General features: G+C 43.0%; 1 protein-coding gene across 1 annotated transcript in view; it reads left to right on the top strand.

The window, feature by feature from the left end:
- TBK1 (TANK binding kinase 1) overlaps nt 1-18601 on the top strand; it is a 130824-nt gene that overhangs the window by 19408 nt on the left and 92815 nt on the right. Inside the window, exons 2-4 of the mRNA XM_077469711.1 lie at nt 3591-3706; nt 6608-6748; nt 11696-11825. Coding sequence (XP_077325837.1) covers nt 3620-3706; nt 6608-6748; nt 11696-11825 — 358 coding nt within the window. The 5' untranslated portion in view covers nt 3591-3619. The remainder of the gene's footprint in view (nt 1-3590; nt 3707-6607; nt 6749-11695; nt 11826-18601) is intronic.

An 18601-nucleotide genomic window follows, 5' to 3' on the forward strand; every position in this document is an offset into this window, starting at 1 on the left:
AGGGCGGTTTCTAAGGGAACAGAGTGGAATTTTGCAGGCAACAATCAGCTGCCTGTTATATATAGATTAGAATGAGCTAAAGTGGAGGGTTTATAACCACTTTAATATTTCCAAACAAACGGGAAGGTTTCCTATTTAGAATAATAAGCTGTCAGGTTAGTAAAACAGCGATATCGGAACCGATTTAGTCATACAGTTTGTAGTGTACATAGATTTGAAAAACAATGGGATAAAGGAATATTCCTGAACTTTGTTTTATCTCATGGTTACTGTGAAATTGTGTGACTGCATCAATGCAGTGCATGTTATCTCAGCTTGCAGAATTTGGCTTCATTGAATGAGTTTACCAAAAAATGTAAATATTGCCAAATATACAGCCTTGGGCTCCATGAACACTGAAGCTCAAAAAAGCTTTTTGAGCCAGATTGCTGGCAGAAAACGTGCTTTTAACAGCGTTTTGTACTAGCGTTTATGGGCGTTTTCAATAAAAATACACAGAGGGCACCAAAAATCCCACAGTGCATTCCAAACTCCTGCAACGCATTGAAAAAATAGAATGCCAAACACTAATTAACGTGTGTTTAATGAGCTTTTATGAGCGTTTATCTGCGTTTGTTGTTTTTTTGGCGCTGAAAAACTGCACTTTGAATGCGAATTTCTGGCGTTCAGAAAAAAGTCCATAAACTCCACTGCTCATTAAAGCTAAAAAGCATCTGTGTGCATGGACACATAGGCTAACATAGAGTGGAGTTTATGGGCTTTTAAAAAAAAAATGCCCAAACTCCAATAAACTGCAGTTTATGAGCTCCAGTGTGCATGGAGCCTTATGCTACAGAACTAAGCTTCATTCCATGCTGAATAAACTAAATTATTAATGTATTTTGAATAGAAAACTATCTTTAGATAGATTTTTACTCCAAAAGAATTTTATTAAAATAAATGTTGATAAAGATCTAAAAAAATCAGATTGAAATATCCACAGCAGATTTGTAAAAGGCCCAGACTGCTGACCTATGAGGAGTAGCCCTGGGGATAGCAGTGGTATGCATTCATGGATGGCCATCCTCTGCAAGCTTCCCCTTCCCCTGGATGAAGTCTTCCTGCACTTCTTCTCCCAGACTTTACTCCTCTGCAACTTCTAGCATACAGGTATGGTAGAGCAGCCCGATTAATCATTAAAAAATTACAATCTCAGTTCATCCCCCCTCACATCTTAATCTGGCATTTCCACGATTCATTCATGTAACAAGTGCAGAGCCATTCTCTGCTCACTCACAGCTGTAAAAAAAAAAAAAAACATCTTGCAAATGTTTATCAACATTGTTCAGCGCTGGGAGATGAAAGGAAACCTTGTTACATTTAGTTCTTTTAGATCAAAGGGATGAACTTTGGTCTGCAAATGAGGTCAGTTTAACCACTTAAAGTGGTGTTGCCATTTAAAAAAAAATCAAAAATTAAAAGTCAGCAGCTACAAATACTGCAGCTGCTGCTTTTAATAATTGGACACTTACCTGTCCCAGGGCCCTGCGATATGGGGGATCAAAGCCCCGCTCGTCTCCTCCTCCGTTTTGCGGTGCCAGCAATATAACTGTGGGCGCCCGGTTGTGGCTTCACATCTGGGCGCCCACTGCGTGAGCAGCACCGCGCGCCATGATTGGCTGCGCAATCATCTGGGACCTGTCACGTGTCCCAGATGATTGACAAGAGGGATCAGAGCTGATCTCTTCCTGCGCCGAGGGGGAAGTGATTTCACGAGCCCAGGCACTGAAGGAGGCAGACTACGAGGGACCCCCCAGCAACAGCCATTTAGAAGTGAGTAAAAAAAAACTTCAATGAATAATAAAAAAAAAAACCCTAAACAGTAAAGTTAGCCCAATTTTTGTATAATGTGAAATATGTTACGTCAAGAATCGTGATCATCATTCTAAGCAAAAAATCACGATTCTCTTTTTTTCTCCAGAATCGTGCAGTTCTAAGGTATGGTCTGTCACCTCTTCATCCCCACCCTCCTGATCATTGGAGAACACTTGGCAGTAAGCTGCCAGTTGTTTCTGCCTGCCTGTTAGCACCTTCCTATGTGTTTCTGGTGCTCTCCTTCTCAGCATCTTATAACAATAACAAGAATTCTTGCACATCCTCCTGCATCAGGTTACTAATGCTGTGCTGAAATAATCCAGCTGACTCCTCCATACTAGTTTGCAGGGCAAAGGCAGAAGTACTTGTAGAGAAAGGGAAAAAATGGCACCTTTGTAGCTGCTGGGGAAAATCTGCTTCTCTGTGCCTGGTGGGGAGAAGGTGAGCAAAGGTTGGTTAGCCAATCTACAACATCCTCTGTGTACTCTTGCCTAATAGCGCACTCATTGCTAGAAAGAAAAGGCAGACCCAGTGGGGTACAAAATAAAATATGTAGGCTGCCACAATGCAATTGACTCCCTCTAGGTCAGGGATATGCAGTTAGCGGACCTCAAGCTGTTGCAAAACTGCAAGTCCCATCATGCCTCTGTCTCTAGCTGTCATGCTTGTGGCTCTAAGAGTCTTGCTATGCCTCATGGGAATTTCTAGTTCTGTAACATCTGGAGGTCCGCTAATTGCATATCCCTGCTCTAGGTGCTCCGCTGAAATCCTCACCTCATTAAAATGTGGAAGGGTTAAAATTGGTCAATTGTTTATTTATTTTTATCTGCGCCCAGTTGGTGGAGATGTCCTTTCCTTATGTTGATGCAGGATCTGTCAGGTTTTTTTATTTTATTTTTTTCAATCCGCAAGTTGAACCAAAATATAACAACTGTGTACCCAGCTTTAGGCGTGATGGATTTGGGATAGCATATGGGGTCTCGGCCTCGGAGGCTGGGATTGTCTCGGCCCAGGAGGTTGGGATGATACATGATGAACTCCTTCAGTGGCAAAAAAGTGTAAATCCACCGTGGATCACTTTTCACAGGGGTGGTCAGGGCTGCTGTAAGTGTGAAAGATCCCTAAGGCCTCATCTGCATACTTTGTTGCATGTCAGTGACCCTAATTATTAAAGCAAGATAATGGGCTTGACAGCCAAAGAACTTGCATTTTCAAAAAAGATGATACCAATTGCAGGCTCCATGTTTCTCCTTAAAACAGGGATTGACAAATTTCATGCATCAGCCCAGATGCCAGGATGAAACTGCTTGTCACCATGCCAACCTGGGGTGTGTTGAGCCCTGCCCTAAATGTATATATCTTTGTAAGCAGCATTGAGTTTTTTCCCTGTTTTAGAAAAGATGTCACTGTGCTGGTTGTTGACAGAGCACTCCTATCTCGCTAAACCTATAGACCAGTGATGGCGAACCTTGGCACCCCAGATGTTTTGGAACTACATTTCCCATGATGCTCCACTACATTGGAGAGTGCCAGAGCATCATGGGAAATGTAGTTCCAAAACATCTGGGGTGCCAAGGTTCGCCATCACTGCTATAGACTATAGGTTTATGGTGCATAGGCTTCCTGGTTTCTCCAGGTCAAGAGAATGCTGTCATTTTTCCTGCAGCTTATTAACACTTGCTAAATAAAATGTCATTATCCAATTGTAACTAATTCTAATGTTAATCTGTTCTCAGGAAATTAAAGGTCTTAAAGACCAAGCAAGATGCAGAGCACTGCAAATTATCTTTGGCTGCTTTCTGACATTCTGGGACAAGGAGCAACTGCCAATGTGTTTCGAGGACGCAATAAGGTAAACTATGTTGGCAGAATTGCCACTTAAAATGAATGTGCTTGCTGCCTCACCCCTCCCCACCCTCCCTTCTTTCATATGCGATTGTGTACTTTAGGTGTACAAGACGTAATTTGGTAGGTAAGCACAAATGTGCCTCCTTCCTTTTTTTTCTAGTGAGGCATAACCAGAATTTTTTAATTTTATTTTTTTAAACCTACCTCGATCAATCCACACCAGTGTTTGTGTCCCAATGGAAAAGGCTGCATTCACACCTTAGCGTAAGTCGCACAATTTTTGCCACAATTTTGTGCAGGTCAAAATCAGAAAAACACTTTGTGACAATGTCAAATCTGCCCGATTTGAGCTACAAAAAAAGCTCCAGAACTTTTTTGAGCTTCAGGCGATTGGCATGGAGATATGAACCATCTCCAAAGAGAATCATTTATTTATTTATTTTCTCCTCCAGCGTTTTGGAGCTTCAGGCTTCAAGCTATAAAACACTGAGGTGTGAATTGGGCCTAAATGTTGGGGAACTTTATTTCTATGTCATTAAAGGCAGAAGCACTAGTAGAAGAAGATCACCATTAGCTTTCCTCCAGGGTGGTAATGGCTCCTCTCCTTGCCAAAGCTATATTATAGCCAGTTGGTAAACACTGATGGAGCCTGATTGCTGGACCTGTTGCTTACAAGAAAAATGAAGTTGCTGGCCACATACATAAAGCCAGTGCAAGCCTCATGTATCTCTAGCAAGAGGCTAATACATTATGGACCGGGCAGCTTCATACCAGTGTGAATTGTATTAGTTCTGTTTCTGTAACATAATGTAAAAGAGTACTCTTTGCATAAAAGATGTGGCCATGTAGTATTATGTACTTTATATGCCAGTGACTACATGTGAGGCCAGTGAATAACAGAGCAACCTGACATCACATATAATTTACCTAACATGCATACAAATGTGGAGAGTACTTGCCTGATCATTTTGTTTAAGCCGAGGCTGAAGCTTTTAGAAGTCAAATAATCCGGTCCCTAACACCTGTAGAAGGGGGGGGGGGGGCAATGCAACTTCCATTGCGATATTCTGCCAGGCACTGTCCCTCAGACACTCCTCTCTGTCAAAAAGCTTCAATACTCTTACGGGTTGTTATCCAAATCCTACCTGTGAGCTAGCCTGTCAGTGACAAACCCCATGGGCAAGCATCATCATGCAGACTGGGCTCAAAATAGAAAAGAATTATAGACTAACATGCTATAGAATGTGAGCACAGCTCTATGGCACAATGACAATGCTGGAAAAGAGGAATATGACTCTTCTCATCTAACCAGCTGGAATTCTGGATTTAAGGAGTTCATGCTGAAAATGGAAGCTGAGGTTTGGCTTTAACTAATAGTGGTGAGCTTTGTTATAGGGGCATATAGTCTTTGTATCATGAGCAACAGGTAGGCGGTCCTCTGATAATCGGGGAAAAGATTGCTAGGTCTGGTATCGGAAGCACTTCTGACTCTGTCCAAGGTGGTGCAAAGCTTTCACATGAATACCGGATGAAAATCCTATTGTGTTTACTGAAGTTCCATATCCGAAAATAGAAACCCTGGTCCTGTTGTCCCTGTTTGTCACCTTGATCAAGGGGGCTGTGTGGTTTACTTTCCTAGCCTCAGACTTTAGTAAAGTTTGGAGTGCTGCCTTTTTTTTTTTTTTTTTGGATTCATATGGCATTACCATTTACCTATGCACCCACCCTTACACAGGGGTGCACAAGAATTCTGTGCAGTATAGTATGATGAGTTTTCACAATAAAAACCTGATATAGCTTCTTAGGGCTAATACACATGGCAGATTAGGACTTTACACCACCTAAAGTATCTTTTTGGCAAGTATACAAGCAATATATAACACAGAACTGTATGATAGTGTTTGTGTCAGTGCTCACTGGCAGTTATAGGGTGGACCATAAGGGATCAATAACGGCGGGGGGGGGGGGGGGGGGGGGGGGAGAGAGAGAGAGAGACAACAAAATGAATTAAGAATTCATCCATAGTAGTAAGGGTTATCAAGGAGAAGTCCACAGGTGGATTGGGATTGCACACGGTCACCAGCAGCTCCTCAGCTGGATATGGGAGTTCCCTCAGACAAACAAAAACACCAGAAAGAGGGCGCCTGGGTCAATGTGATAGTAAAAACAATATGGCAGGTCTGGGCTTATCCCCACAGTGGTCTTCTCGTCCCTTGCAATGGCTGACTGCTTGCTTGATTGGTGATCCACATCCACCTTGTATGCAGCTTGCAAGATAATTTTAACTTGTATTGCGCTACATGTGCAAACTAAATCGCCGCAGAGCGCTTTTCCTGCCAGTGTCCGTCTGGGTCTTCAGACCCAAGTGCCCTCTTTCTGCTGTTTTTATGCCAAGTATGGTCACATTGTACAAATCGATAGCAGGCTGATACTGTCTGTCACTGTCCAAAGCTGTAAGGGTGGATCTGTGCTTAGGGATGAATGCTCACCTTTGAACAAAGACGGGCACACATCCATCCTGCAGTTAATGGCTCAATGTATGCTTCAGGCTAAGTTCACACTATGGCGGCTGTGATTTCGATGCGTTTTTTAGTGTGATTATGTAGTGCTACTTTGTATTTTTAGATGTGGTTTGCGTATTCTGTGGGGCCAAAATCGCACTGTACTTGTACCAAAGTTAGTATAGGAACCTTTTCCAAAAACGCGCTGCGTGGAGCTGCATTGATGTGAACAAGCACCGTTGAAAACAATGCGATTACCATTATGTGAGTCTGTGTGACTGAAATCGTATCTGAAATCACAATAGTGTGAATCGGGTCTAAATTGACTATGTTCTTTTATGTATTCTAAAAGTATTTATGCTGGATATTATTAACCTATATATATTTACTTTTTATTTCTTTAGAAAACGGGGGATTTATATGCTGTCAAGGTGTTTAATAACTTGAGCTTCCTTCGTCCTGCGGATGTTCAAACAAGGGAGTTTGAAGTTTTGAAAAAGCTTAACCACAAGAATATTGTGAAACTCTTTGCAATTGAGGAAGAGGTAAAACTGATAAATATAAACCAAGTTTTTTTTATTTAGTGAACAGTGCAAGAAGCAGCCAGCTACAATACTCCATAGCAACCAGCCAAAATTTACTTTGCTGAAGTAAGGACTGATCAGGGTGTATTTTATAAAAAATAAAATAAAATTTGCTTTGCAGTTTGCCCAGTGAAAGTTTAAACACCACCACTTTAAAAGTGCAAACCGCAAATAACCAAGAAGTGACTTTCTTCAATAGTAAACTGCCAATCACACTGCAAAAGGTACAACTCCAGTGGGTGTTCTTGAAACAACTTTAGTGATCCACCACCAATATAAATCCAGGCTGTCCCTATAGAGAGGTCATGATAGCATATGCATCATCTTGTAAATCCAGGCAAAAAATATATCATTATGCACAGAATAACCACCTTAGCAGAAGTGTCATAAATAGGACAAAGAATAAAAGAGATGGGGCACATGGTGTTAATGCCGTTTTTAAATGTCAAATTTATTGGGTAAAAAACGATGATACTCACAAAAGGAAAAAAAGCAACAGCATTGACAGGTACAGTGCCACTTCCCAGCAGGTGTGATGACAACAGCCTCCTAAGCTCCATCCAATGTGTTTCGTCATCAGTTTGCACTTTTAAAGGGGTAGCGCAATATGTTTCACTTCCTGTTCAGTATTTTGTATTCAGATATTTTTTTACATTTGGCTCCCCCAAAGTTGTTATTGTTTTTGCACATTAATGTTAATATTACTTATTGCAGGTTTTTTTTTTTTTTTTAAGTTTTCCTGGTGAAAGTGTGTGTACATTCATTCTATGCAAATGGTGTAAAAATGACTATTATTTGTCTATTTACAGTACTGGTCAAATATACTATCACTTTAAAGTAAACCCCCTAGTTAATTATACCAACAGTATTACTTTTAAAGGAACTTTATAAAGAATTCTGTATGAGGAGAAACGGGCTGCCAGTGCTGACCTGGAAATGACCAAAGGTCAGAATTCCTGATCTGCATACTTCAGGTTTGTGACTGACACAATATTAAAAACAGTGAATTCGCTTCACAGCCAGGGATCTAGAATATTCAAAAGGAAAAGTGAGCATTGGTAGCCTCCATAATGCTTTTGTACAGATTTCCTTTAAAAGAAATGTTCCACTTTAAAACTGAAAGCAGATTGCTGCTCCTTAGCTCTCCTTATGCAGCCCCAAGCCCAAAAAAAGTGTAAAATCTACATAAAAACAGAATGCAATTATTGTAAAATCTCATAAATCCATATTTTATTCACAACAGAAAATAGAAAACATATCAAATATTTAAAGTGAGAAAATGTACAATTTTTAAGGAAAAAAAAAGGGATTTTTTTGAAATTGATGAAAGCAAGATGTCTAAACATAAAGTTGTGACGGCAATAAAAGCTGGCAAAATAAATGATACTAACAAGAGCTGGAAGAACATTTTGCAACTAGGTTAATTGAGAACAAGTCAGTGACATGATTTGGTATAAAAAGAGCATCTTGGAGAGTATCTCTGAAGTAAAGATGGGCAGAGGTTCACAATCTGTGAAAAGCAGAATCCCTGTCTCTTTAATAGCTCTACTGTAGTATAAATCTCTGAACTTGCCTGTCTGTAGTGACAGTGTGTGTGTTTTAGTTGTTTAGTCTCAAATCATAGTTGCTACTGTTAAGACTGTGAATTTCCACCTCCTTGGTAAAAAGGGGGTGGTGGCCATTTTAAAGGATTGATTGCTGAATTAACTTAACCCAGTAACAATTTTACTTTCAGGCTTCTGGCACCTAGATTGTGGTCCTGCGACCTGGAAAATTTTTGTTCAGGGTACGGCTGAGAGTGGCATTGTTACACAAGTGACAGCGTGGTGTAAGATTGGCCAGTCCTTTGTCACGAGTTGGTGAGAAGGACAGGGATCTGATATATTCATTCGTCACAAACCTTTTAGTCCTGGTTCACACCACTGTGGTTTTGAAATCTCGCTCCCTTTGCACCTCCGATTTCATTGCCGCTTGTGACTTCATTCAATAAAAGTCTGTGCAAGTCGCAATGAAATTGGGGAGGGGAAAAAATAGTGCCTTTTTCAAAGTCGCTACGACATGAGTTGCGTCGATTTGAATGGTTTCATTGGTGACAAGGGGGTGCGATTTGTCATGAGATTTGGAACTGTCAGATTGCATGACAAATATCACTGATGTGGACGAGGTGTGTCATTTCTCTCTGGTGCTTCCTACCTTTGTTAGCATGTGTCACTTATGAGAAGCTTTCCCAACACATGAGATAAATTTGTGACTGGGAAGGGAGCTCAGCACATACTGTAGCTTGTCTATTCAGAACACAGCTCTGTGTCCTTCCTTGGTTCCCGTAGAGGTGAGTGTGTCCTTTTCCTCCAATCAGCTCTCACACACTGTAACTGCAGCTCTCCACCCCCTTCTCTCTGCTCTCCACAGATGCAGAAGTATTTTTATTGTGCACTTGAATGGATGAAGAGAAGACTGCAGATAAATAAGTAAAACTTTTATGTAGGAGGATTTGTTTAATCTCTGTTTACTCTTAAATATACCCAGTGAAGTGAATAGCCTCACCTGAGGCTTTTCACTTCACTGGGTATATATGTAAGAGTTTACAGCCACTTTAAGGTAAAAAATGTTTTATATTTCTCTGTCCTCCCCCTTCCCTGTGTGAAGAAGAGGAGAGGAAGAAATCCAGCACTGTGCACAGCTGTATCTCTTCTCCCCTCTATCTTCCTCTTCATACAAGGACTCGAAAAGCAGTCCTTGCTGTGAATCAAATGCAGTGAGGAAGTGGGGGGGCAGGGCTATGCCCAGATGTGTGTATTTATGGTGCGTGGCTCTATAGAGATACAGATCGTGAGGGAGCAGACACCGTGTGCCTCCAATGAAAATGGCTTGCTATTGGGACATATGAAGAGGAGGAACCAAGCTGGGGAACTGAAGAGGAGGATCAGGGCCGCTCTGTGCAAAAACAGAGCAGGTGAATATGACGCATTTGTTCTAAAAATAGATTTAGTTCAGCCCACATGCACACACAAATCAAGATCGCTAAAGCCATCTATTCTTTGTTGGAACATGGCTGATTCTGATTTGAGATGCAGTCTGTTACAGCACAGGCAACAAATGGCATTCAGGAAATTAGTCAATTTGAAAACTCTGTTTTCTACGCTACTATAGTTTCTTTTTGTAATGGATTTTGACTACTAGTGTATTTTGGACACCTTAGACAGCCAATGAATTTGTCAGTTATTTTTGTTCAACCAGCGGCTTGAATGAGAAAACTGACCCGATTCCCCCATTCACACATTCGAGGTGGGTGGGTGAATCCTCCCTGCTGAGCTGTTGTATTCTGACAGTGGGGAGACTTCCCTGCCATCAAAATAAACTGATCAGCATTTTAGGCTGTAGCCTGCAGCTGATTGAGCGTGAATAATCCAACAACACAGTTGTACAGAAGTTATTCTGTAGACAGACTTTAGTAAAATCACAGTGACCGTACATCGAAATTTGACCGGATCCTGCTGAACAGGCCAAATTTTTATCTATGTATGGCCAACTTTAGACACGTACCTTTAACTCAGTGTTTCTCAAATCCAGTCCTCAGGCCCCCCCAACAGGTCATGTTTTCAGGATTTCCCTCAGATGAAATGGCTGTAGTAATTGCTAAGACAGTGAAACTGATCAAATCACCTGTGAAAAATAATGGAAAACCTGAAAACATGACCTGTTGGGTGGGCCTGAGGACTGGATTTGAGAAACACTGCTTTAACTGCTTGGGTCCCTGTTGTAGAGATGTCCTATTACTAAATTAAGTTATCTGCACAGATTTCAGAATAGTGTATAAAGTTAAATAAACTATCAAATGAGTCATTTAGTGAAGTGATCCAAAAACGTGTAACAAAGGACCTCTATCCAAATTATGAAAATCAAATGCAATAATCAAGTCCAAATAGTCTGAGGTCTGGACTACCAAGTGATGCTAATGGTTTCCATACAGTCACCTAATGCTCACAAAGCTCTTGCCTCCATAAGGAGTAAAGTAAGCCTCCATGAAGGTAAGAGCTCTATGAGCATTAGGTGACTGTATAGTCGGGAAGATTTACATTTAGAAGCACTGGTGTTTATCATTTAGAAGATTGGTTACACTTGTTTATGGTCACTGTTAACATCACTTAGTAGTCCGGACCTCGGACTATTTGGATTTGATTTTTTTATTTGATTTTCATAATTTGGATAGAGTTTCTTTGTTTGGTACACGTTTTTGGATCACTTCACTTAATTACTCATTTAATAGTTTATTCAGGTTTATACACTATTCTTAAATCTGCGCACATCACTTTATTTAGTTTTTATCATCTAGTGTTTAGTGTACACTTTTTAGATTTAGCAGCGATTTCAATATTCTTAATTGTAGTTAGGATTGTCACCAATTCGCTTAGTAGCGAGAGGGACCATACTCTATAAGAGATTTTCTATTACTTCCTACACAAGTTGACACTTTCACTGGAGAAAAAGTAAGGGGAAATCCAAAATCAACGTAAAACTTTACAAAGTTTCTAACGCTTCCCAGTCTACTAAAAAAAATAATAATACTTGTGATCGCAGAAGTAAAAGCCAGATAGAGGTTCTAACTTCCCATTTGTATCTTAATTGGGGGGGGGGGGGGGGGGGAAATGTGTGTCTGGAGTAGTTGAAGTATGGACGACTGATGAAAGCTTGGATAATGGCATAAATGTTAAGTTCTTTGAAAGCCTTTATAGTATAAATCTTGTGCAACACCAAAAAAAAAAACCAGAGCAGGGAAGGAATCAGCTGAGGTCATATTTGCCCATTAAAATACTGTTCAACCATGTCAAATTTAACATGCTACTGTATGTATTCATTTGTTTTGCCCTGTTTGGCATTGTCATAAATGCTTACCTTTTTGTCTTGCAGATGTCAAGTCGACATAAAGTGCTGGTTATGGAATATTGTCCATGTGCTAGTTTGTATTCTGTGCTTGAAGAGCCTTCAAATGCATTTGGATTACCAGAGTCAGAGTTTCTTCTTGTGTCACGTGACGTTGGTATGTGTTGTTATTCTTAACTTGGTATCATTAATTTTTCATGTTTGCAAATATCCTTTTTCACATGGAATTATCTATATCAGGTATTTAGAAATGTTTCTTTTTCTTCCTTTTTTTTTTTTTTCCCCTCAATGAAGTATCCACTGGTTCCCATCTGCTATTATGTCTCTGAAAATTTGTGATTGTTCAATCGCTTAAATACATTTTACAGCCTTTTCATTGGCACTAGCAATGTATATTGTGCTTATATTGTAAATTCACATAAGTCCCTGCCCTCAAGGAGCTTGCGATCTTAGAGGTGGTCCACCAAAAAAAAAAAAAAATTTAAAAGCCAGCAGCTACAAATACTTCAGCTGCTGGCTTTTAATAAATGGACACTTATCTGTCCCAGGGTCTAGCGATGTCGGCAGCCGAAGCCGATCAATCGCTTTGCGCTCGGCAGCTGCCGCCACCATCCTCCGTGAGGGAATCAGGAAATGAAGCATTGCGGCTTCACTTCCCGGTTCCCTACTGCGCATGTGCGAGTCACGATGCTCATCCTAACTGGTCCCTGCTTTCTACTGGGACCCATGTGTGTCCCAGCAGACAGCGCGGGGGGATGAGAAGAGGCGTAGAAGTCCATGCCCGGAAGTGGGTGCAAATGCCTGTCTTAGGCCTCATGCACACGAGACGCAGATGAAACCTCTGTCAAAAAAAAGCTGAAACGCGCGTTTAGAAACGCGCGTTTTGCCGCGTTTGCATGTCGCGTTTAGACGCGTTTAGACGCGTTTGCGTTTAGACGCGTTTATAAAGATAACATCATGTAGACCCTCCCCAAGCTCTCAAAGCATTTTTTTTAACTATTTCTGCTATTTTGATCAGAGTGAGCAGCAGCAGCATAGAGAGCAGTTGTACACTTGCATTTGCCGTGTCACTTGCCACGGCACCTGCCACAAGTTGTGGATTGTCCACTTGCCACGTCACTTGCCACAAGTTGGGGATTGTCCACTTGCCACATCACCTGCCACGTCACCTGCCACAAATTGTGGATTGTCCACTTGCCACGTCACTTGCCACATCACCTGCCACGAGATGTGGATTGTCCACTTTCCACGTCATCTGCCATGCCACCTGCCACAAGCTGTGGATTGTCCACTTGCCACGTCACCAGCCACATCACCTGCCACAAGTTGTGGATTGTCTACTTGCCGCGTCACTTGCCACATCACCTGCCACGTCACTTGCCACATCACCTGCCACAAGTTGTGGATTGTTCACTTGCCACGTCACCTGCCACGTCACCTGCCACAAGTTGTGGATTGTCCACTTGCCACGTCACTTGCCACGTCACCTGCCACGTCACTTGCCACGTCACCTGCCACAAGTTTTGGATTGTCCACTTGCCATGTCACTTGCCACGTCAGCTGCCACGTCACTTGCCACGAGATGTGGATTGTCCACTTTCCACGTCATCTGCCATGCCACCTGCCACAAGCTGTGGATTGTCCACTTGACACGTCACCAGCCACATCACCTGCCACAAGTTGTGGATTGTCCACTTGCCACGTGACTTGCCACATCACCTGCCACGTCACTTGCCACATCACCTGCCACAAGTTGTGGATTGTCTACTTGCCGCGTCACTTGCCACTTCACCTGTCACGTCACTTGCCACGTCACCTGCCACAAGTTGTGGATTGTTCACTTGCCACGTCACCTGCCACATCACCTGCCACAAGTTGTGGATTGTCCACTTGCCACGTCACTTGCCACAAGCTGTGGATTGTCCACTTGCCACATCACTTGCCACGTCACCTGCCACGTCACTTGCCACGTCACCTGCCACAAGTTTTGGATTGTCCACTTGCCACGTCAGCTGCCACGTCACTTGCCACATCACCTGCCACGTCACCTGCCACAAGTTGTGGATTGTCCACTTGCCACATCACCTGCCACGTCACTTGCCACAAGATGTGGATTGTCCACTTGTCACATCACCTGCCACATCACTTGCCACATAACCTGCCACAAGTTGTGGATTGTCCACTTGCCACGTCACTTGCCACAAGATGTGGATTGTCCACTTTCCACGTCACCTGCCATGCCATCTGCCACAAGTTGTGGATTGTCCACTTACCACGTCACCAGCCACATCACCTGCCACAAGTTGTGGATTGTCCACTTGCCACACCACTTTCCACGTCACCTGCCACGTCACCTGACACAAGATGTGGATTGTCCACTTGCCACGTCACCAGCCACATCACCTGCCACAAGTTGTGGATCGTCCACTTGCCACGTCCCTTGCCACGTCCCCTGCCACGTCACCTGCCACAAGTGGATTGTCCACTTGCCACGTCACTTGCCACGTCACCTGCCACAAGTTATGGATTGTCCACTTGCCACGTCACATGCCAGTCACCTGCCACAAGTTGTTGATTTTCCACTTGCCACGTCACCTGCCAAGTCACTTGCCGCGTCACCTGCCAGGTCACTTGCCACGTCACCTGCCACAAGTTGTCTATTGTCCACTTTCCACGTCACTTGCCACTTCACCTGCCACGTCACTTGCCACAAGTTGTGGATTGTCCACTTGCCACATCACTTGCCACCTGCCATGTCACTTGCCACAAGTTGTGGATTGTCCACTTGCCACGTCACTTGCCACAAGTTGTGGATTGTCCACTTGCAATTGCAATTGTTTAAAATATTTTTCTAATGGTTTTTCATCATTTGCAATCATTTTTGAGATTTTTAATGTAAAAAAAAAGGTCACCTTTAAAAACGCATATAAACGCAAACGCGGCTAAACGCGGTTGCCGCGTTCAGCCGCGTTTAGCCGCGTTTAGCCCCGTTTTGCGTCTGAAACGCAGAAATTTTTGTCTCTGAACGCATTTTTTTGCTTCTGGAAAAACGTGATTAAACGCAACTGCATATAAACGCAAAAAAACGAGACTGTGTGCATGGACACATAGGATAACATTGAATGAGTTCAGGTGCAGTTGAAAAAACTGTCCAACTGCATCTGAACGCGCGTTTAACTGCGTCTCGTGTGCATGAGGCCTTAGACCGATATCTGTCGCCCCCCGAAAGGTGCCAAATGTGACACCGGAGGGGGGGGCGTGTTCTGTAAAGTGGAGGTTCAATTTTTGTGTGGACCTCCACTTTAAAGTGATTATAAAGTCTTGTTATTTTTTTCTCTAAGAATAACAAACATGTTATACTTACCTGCTCTGAACAGTGATTTTGCACAGAGCAGCCCAGATCCTCCTCTTCTTGGGTCCCTCTTCTGTGCTCCTGGCCCCTCACTCCTGTTTAGTTCCCCACAGCAAGCAGCTTAATGCATTAAAATAATAAAATCATCTGACTTTACAACCACTTTGTTTCCTATTGTTCATACAATAGGAAAAGCAAGTTGTAGGTTCACTTAACTGTCAGTCTCCCCATCTTCACATATGTGCCTTTTTTACCTCCTACGTCCGCTTTCCATTCAGCTGCTGTAAGCAAAGTTATATACCTGGTACTTCGGGTATGGGAAGCATGCGACTCGCTCACCTTCTTTCCATATGACATCACTGATCATTGGTCACTCCAGCACCCGGATCTGTTATAAAGGTAGGAAAAGAATCCTTAAGCCGGCCATAAACTGTTTGAATCTCAGCCGGTTCAGCAGGAACCAGCCAAGATTTGAACCATGTATGGGCAGGCTGAATGTACCCAAGTCGATTTATCAATCAACTTTGGAACAACCAGCCTGCTGGATTTTACATGCGTTTATTACCAACGGCTGCTAGCAGTAATCCCTGTGTTCTCCCAGTGGGGACGGCTCCCACTCTGGGGGAACACACAGGCTTGGCTGGAGTAATTCCCCTGTCAAAACTGTCTGTGATGAGAGGGGTAACCAGCAAATAAAGTTGCTCTTCTATGACTGGCCTTAGCCACTTGGAGCTTACAGGGATCCTCTTTGATCCTAATGGTTGAACAGAGTAACAGGGGATCAAACAGAAGGTTATTATTTTCAACTAAGAAAGGGTGCAGTTAAAGCGGAGCTCCATTGAAAAGTGGAACTTCAGCTTATTTGCTACCTCCCCCTCTCGGGGGTCACATTTGGCACCTTTCAGGGAGGAGGTTTTTTTTTGACAGGTATACCCTTCCCCACTTCCAAGAGACATGCCCCGATGCTATCCCTCCGAAGTCCCCCCCCCTCACCCCTCCTTCCTCTGCCCGCAAAGCTTCACTGCTAGTTTTCCTTACCATTAATGGCAGCAGCAGCAACCAAGAGCCAATCTAAAAATCGTCTGGGGTGCTGCCATAGTGGGGACCCCGGACAGGTAAGTGTCCTAATATTAAAGTCAGCAGCTACAGTATTTTTTGTGGTATTCATTGTAGAGCTGCACAATTAATCGTTAAAAAAATGTGATCTTGATTCAATCCCCCTGACAATCTCTATTGCAGAGTTTGCCAATTCTTTCATAATAACAAGTGGAGAGACTTATCTGCTGTCAAAAGAAAACATCTGGGCAGTCTGCTAAGTTTTCAACGTGAAACATTGTAACTAATGCTTCCTTCTTGGATCAAAGGGATACACATCTGTGTGTAAAGAAAAAATCTGGGCAGTCTGTCAAGTTTTCAACAAGTGTAAATGCAGGAAGTTTAACCACTTAACCACTTAAGGACCGCCGTATTGCCATTATACGTCATCGCAATGGCACAGGCAGGCACAAGCACGTAGATGTACGCGCCTGCCTTCCAGCGGGTGGGGGGTCAGATCGGACCCCCTCCCGCTGGATACGGCGGTCCGTTTCCCTCCAGGAGCGATCCGTGATGAGGGGATGGCCGTTGGTTTCTGGCCACCCCCTCTCGATCGCTCCTGGCCAATGACTAACTTCCTCCCACTGTGTATTGTTTACACAGGAAGGAGGAAGTGATGTCATTCTCCTCGGGGCGGTCTTTTTGACCGGACTACGAGGAGAAGACTAAAACTAAGTGCACCAAAACACTACACTGACACATAGGTACACATAGGTACACAAACACCCCCTCCCCCCCAGTCAGTGTCACTGATTGCATTGATCATTTCTTTACTGATCAATGCATTCAGTGTCAGTTGTAAAAGTAAAAACTGTCAGGGCAGTTAGTGTTAGGTCCAGGGTAGCCCCCTATCACCCCCCAATAAAGATTTAACCCCCTGATTGCCCCTAGAGTTAACCCTTTCACCCCCTTTTGCCAGTGTCACTAAGCGATCATTTTTCTGATCGCTGCATCAGTGTCGCTACTGTCGCTAGGTAGCTAGTTATTTTTTTAGGTTCACCGCCAGGTTTTTATAGCGCTAGGTACCCCGATATACTACCCAATAATGGTTTTAACATCCTGATTGCCCCTAGTTAACCCTTTCACCCCCTTTTGCCAGTGTCACTAAGCGATCATTTTTCTGATCATTGCAACAGTGTCGCTACTGTCGCTAGGTAGCTAGTTATTTTTTTAGGTTCACCGCCAGGTTTTTATATCGCTAGGTACCCCGATATACTACCCAATAATGGTTTTAACCCCCTGATTGCCCCTAGTTAACCCTTTCACCAGCGATCACAGTATAAGTGTCACTGGTGACGCTGGTTAGCCAGTTAGTTATTTAGGTTCCCCGTCAGGTTTTTATATAGCGCCAGGGACCCCCATATACTACCTAATAAAAATTTGAACCCCTTGATTGCCCCTAGTTAACCCTTTCACCACTGATCACCGTATAAGTGTTACGGGTGACTCTGGTTAGTTTGCTTTTTATAGCATCAGGGCACCCACCATTTATTACCCAATAAAGGTTTAACCCCCTGATCACCCGGCGGGTGATATCAATTAGGTTTTAGGGTCAGGGTCTGCGTTCGATCAGGCAGCGCTAGGTTAGTGCCAGTACCGCTAACACCCACGCGCAAAGCATACACCTCCCGTAGTGGTATAGAATCTGAACAGATCAATATCTGATCTGATCAGATCTATACTAGCGTCCCCAGCAGTTCAGTGTTCCAAAATAACGCATTGTTAGCGGGATCAGCCCAGATACCTGCTATCACCTGCGTTTTGCCCCTCTGCCCAGCCCACCCAAGTGCAGTATCGATCGATCACTGTCACTTACAAAACACTAAACACATAACTGCAGCGATCGCAGAGTCAGGCCTGATCTCTGCGATCGCTAACAGTTTTTTTGGTAGCATTTTATATTTAAATCCGGAAGGCAGTGCTTGGTTTTTGGGGTCCCGTACATGGCTAGGCTCCCAAAAAGTCCCCCACATGTGGTATCCCCGTACTCGGGAGAAGCAGCAGAATTTATTTTGGGGTGTAGTTTGACTTCTGCCCATAGCATGTGTGAGCAATATATCATTTAGTGACAACTTTGTGCAAAAAAAAAAAAAAAGTTTGAAATATTCCCGCAACTTTTGGCAAAATATAAAATATTCCATGGACTCAAAATGCCTCTCAGTAAATAGCTTGGGGTGTCTACTTTCCAAAATGTGGTCATTTTGGGGGGTTTTGTGCTATTTTGGCATTTTATGGCCTTCGAAACTGTGATAGGTAGTGAGGAGTTAAATCAAAAATTTGCACCCTTAGAAATCCTGAAGGTGGTGATTGGTTTTCGGGGTGCTGTGCGCGACTAGACTCCCAAAAAGTCCCACACATGTGGTATCCCCATAGTCGGGAGAAGTAGCGGAATATATTTTGGGGTGCAATTACACATATAACCATGGCATGTGTGAGCAATATATCATTTAGTGACAACTTTTAGTAAAATATTTTTTTTTTTTTGT

The sequence above is a fragment of the Lithobates pipiens genome, unplaced genomic scaffold (assembly GCF_037356315.1).
Source record: "Lithobates pipiens isolate NorthernLeopardFrog02 unplaced genomic scaffold, aLitPip1_a1.2 Scaffold_8, whole genome shotgun sequence".
NCBI lineage: Eukaryota > Metazoa > Chordata > Amphibia > Anura > Ranidae > Lithobates > Lithobates pipiens.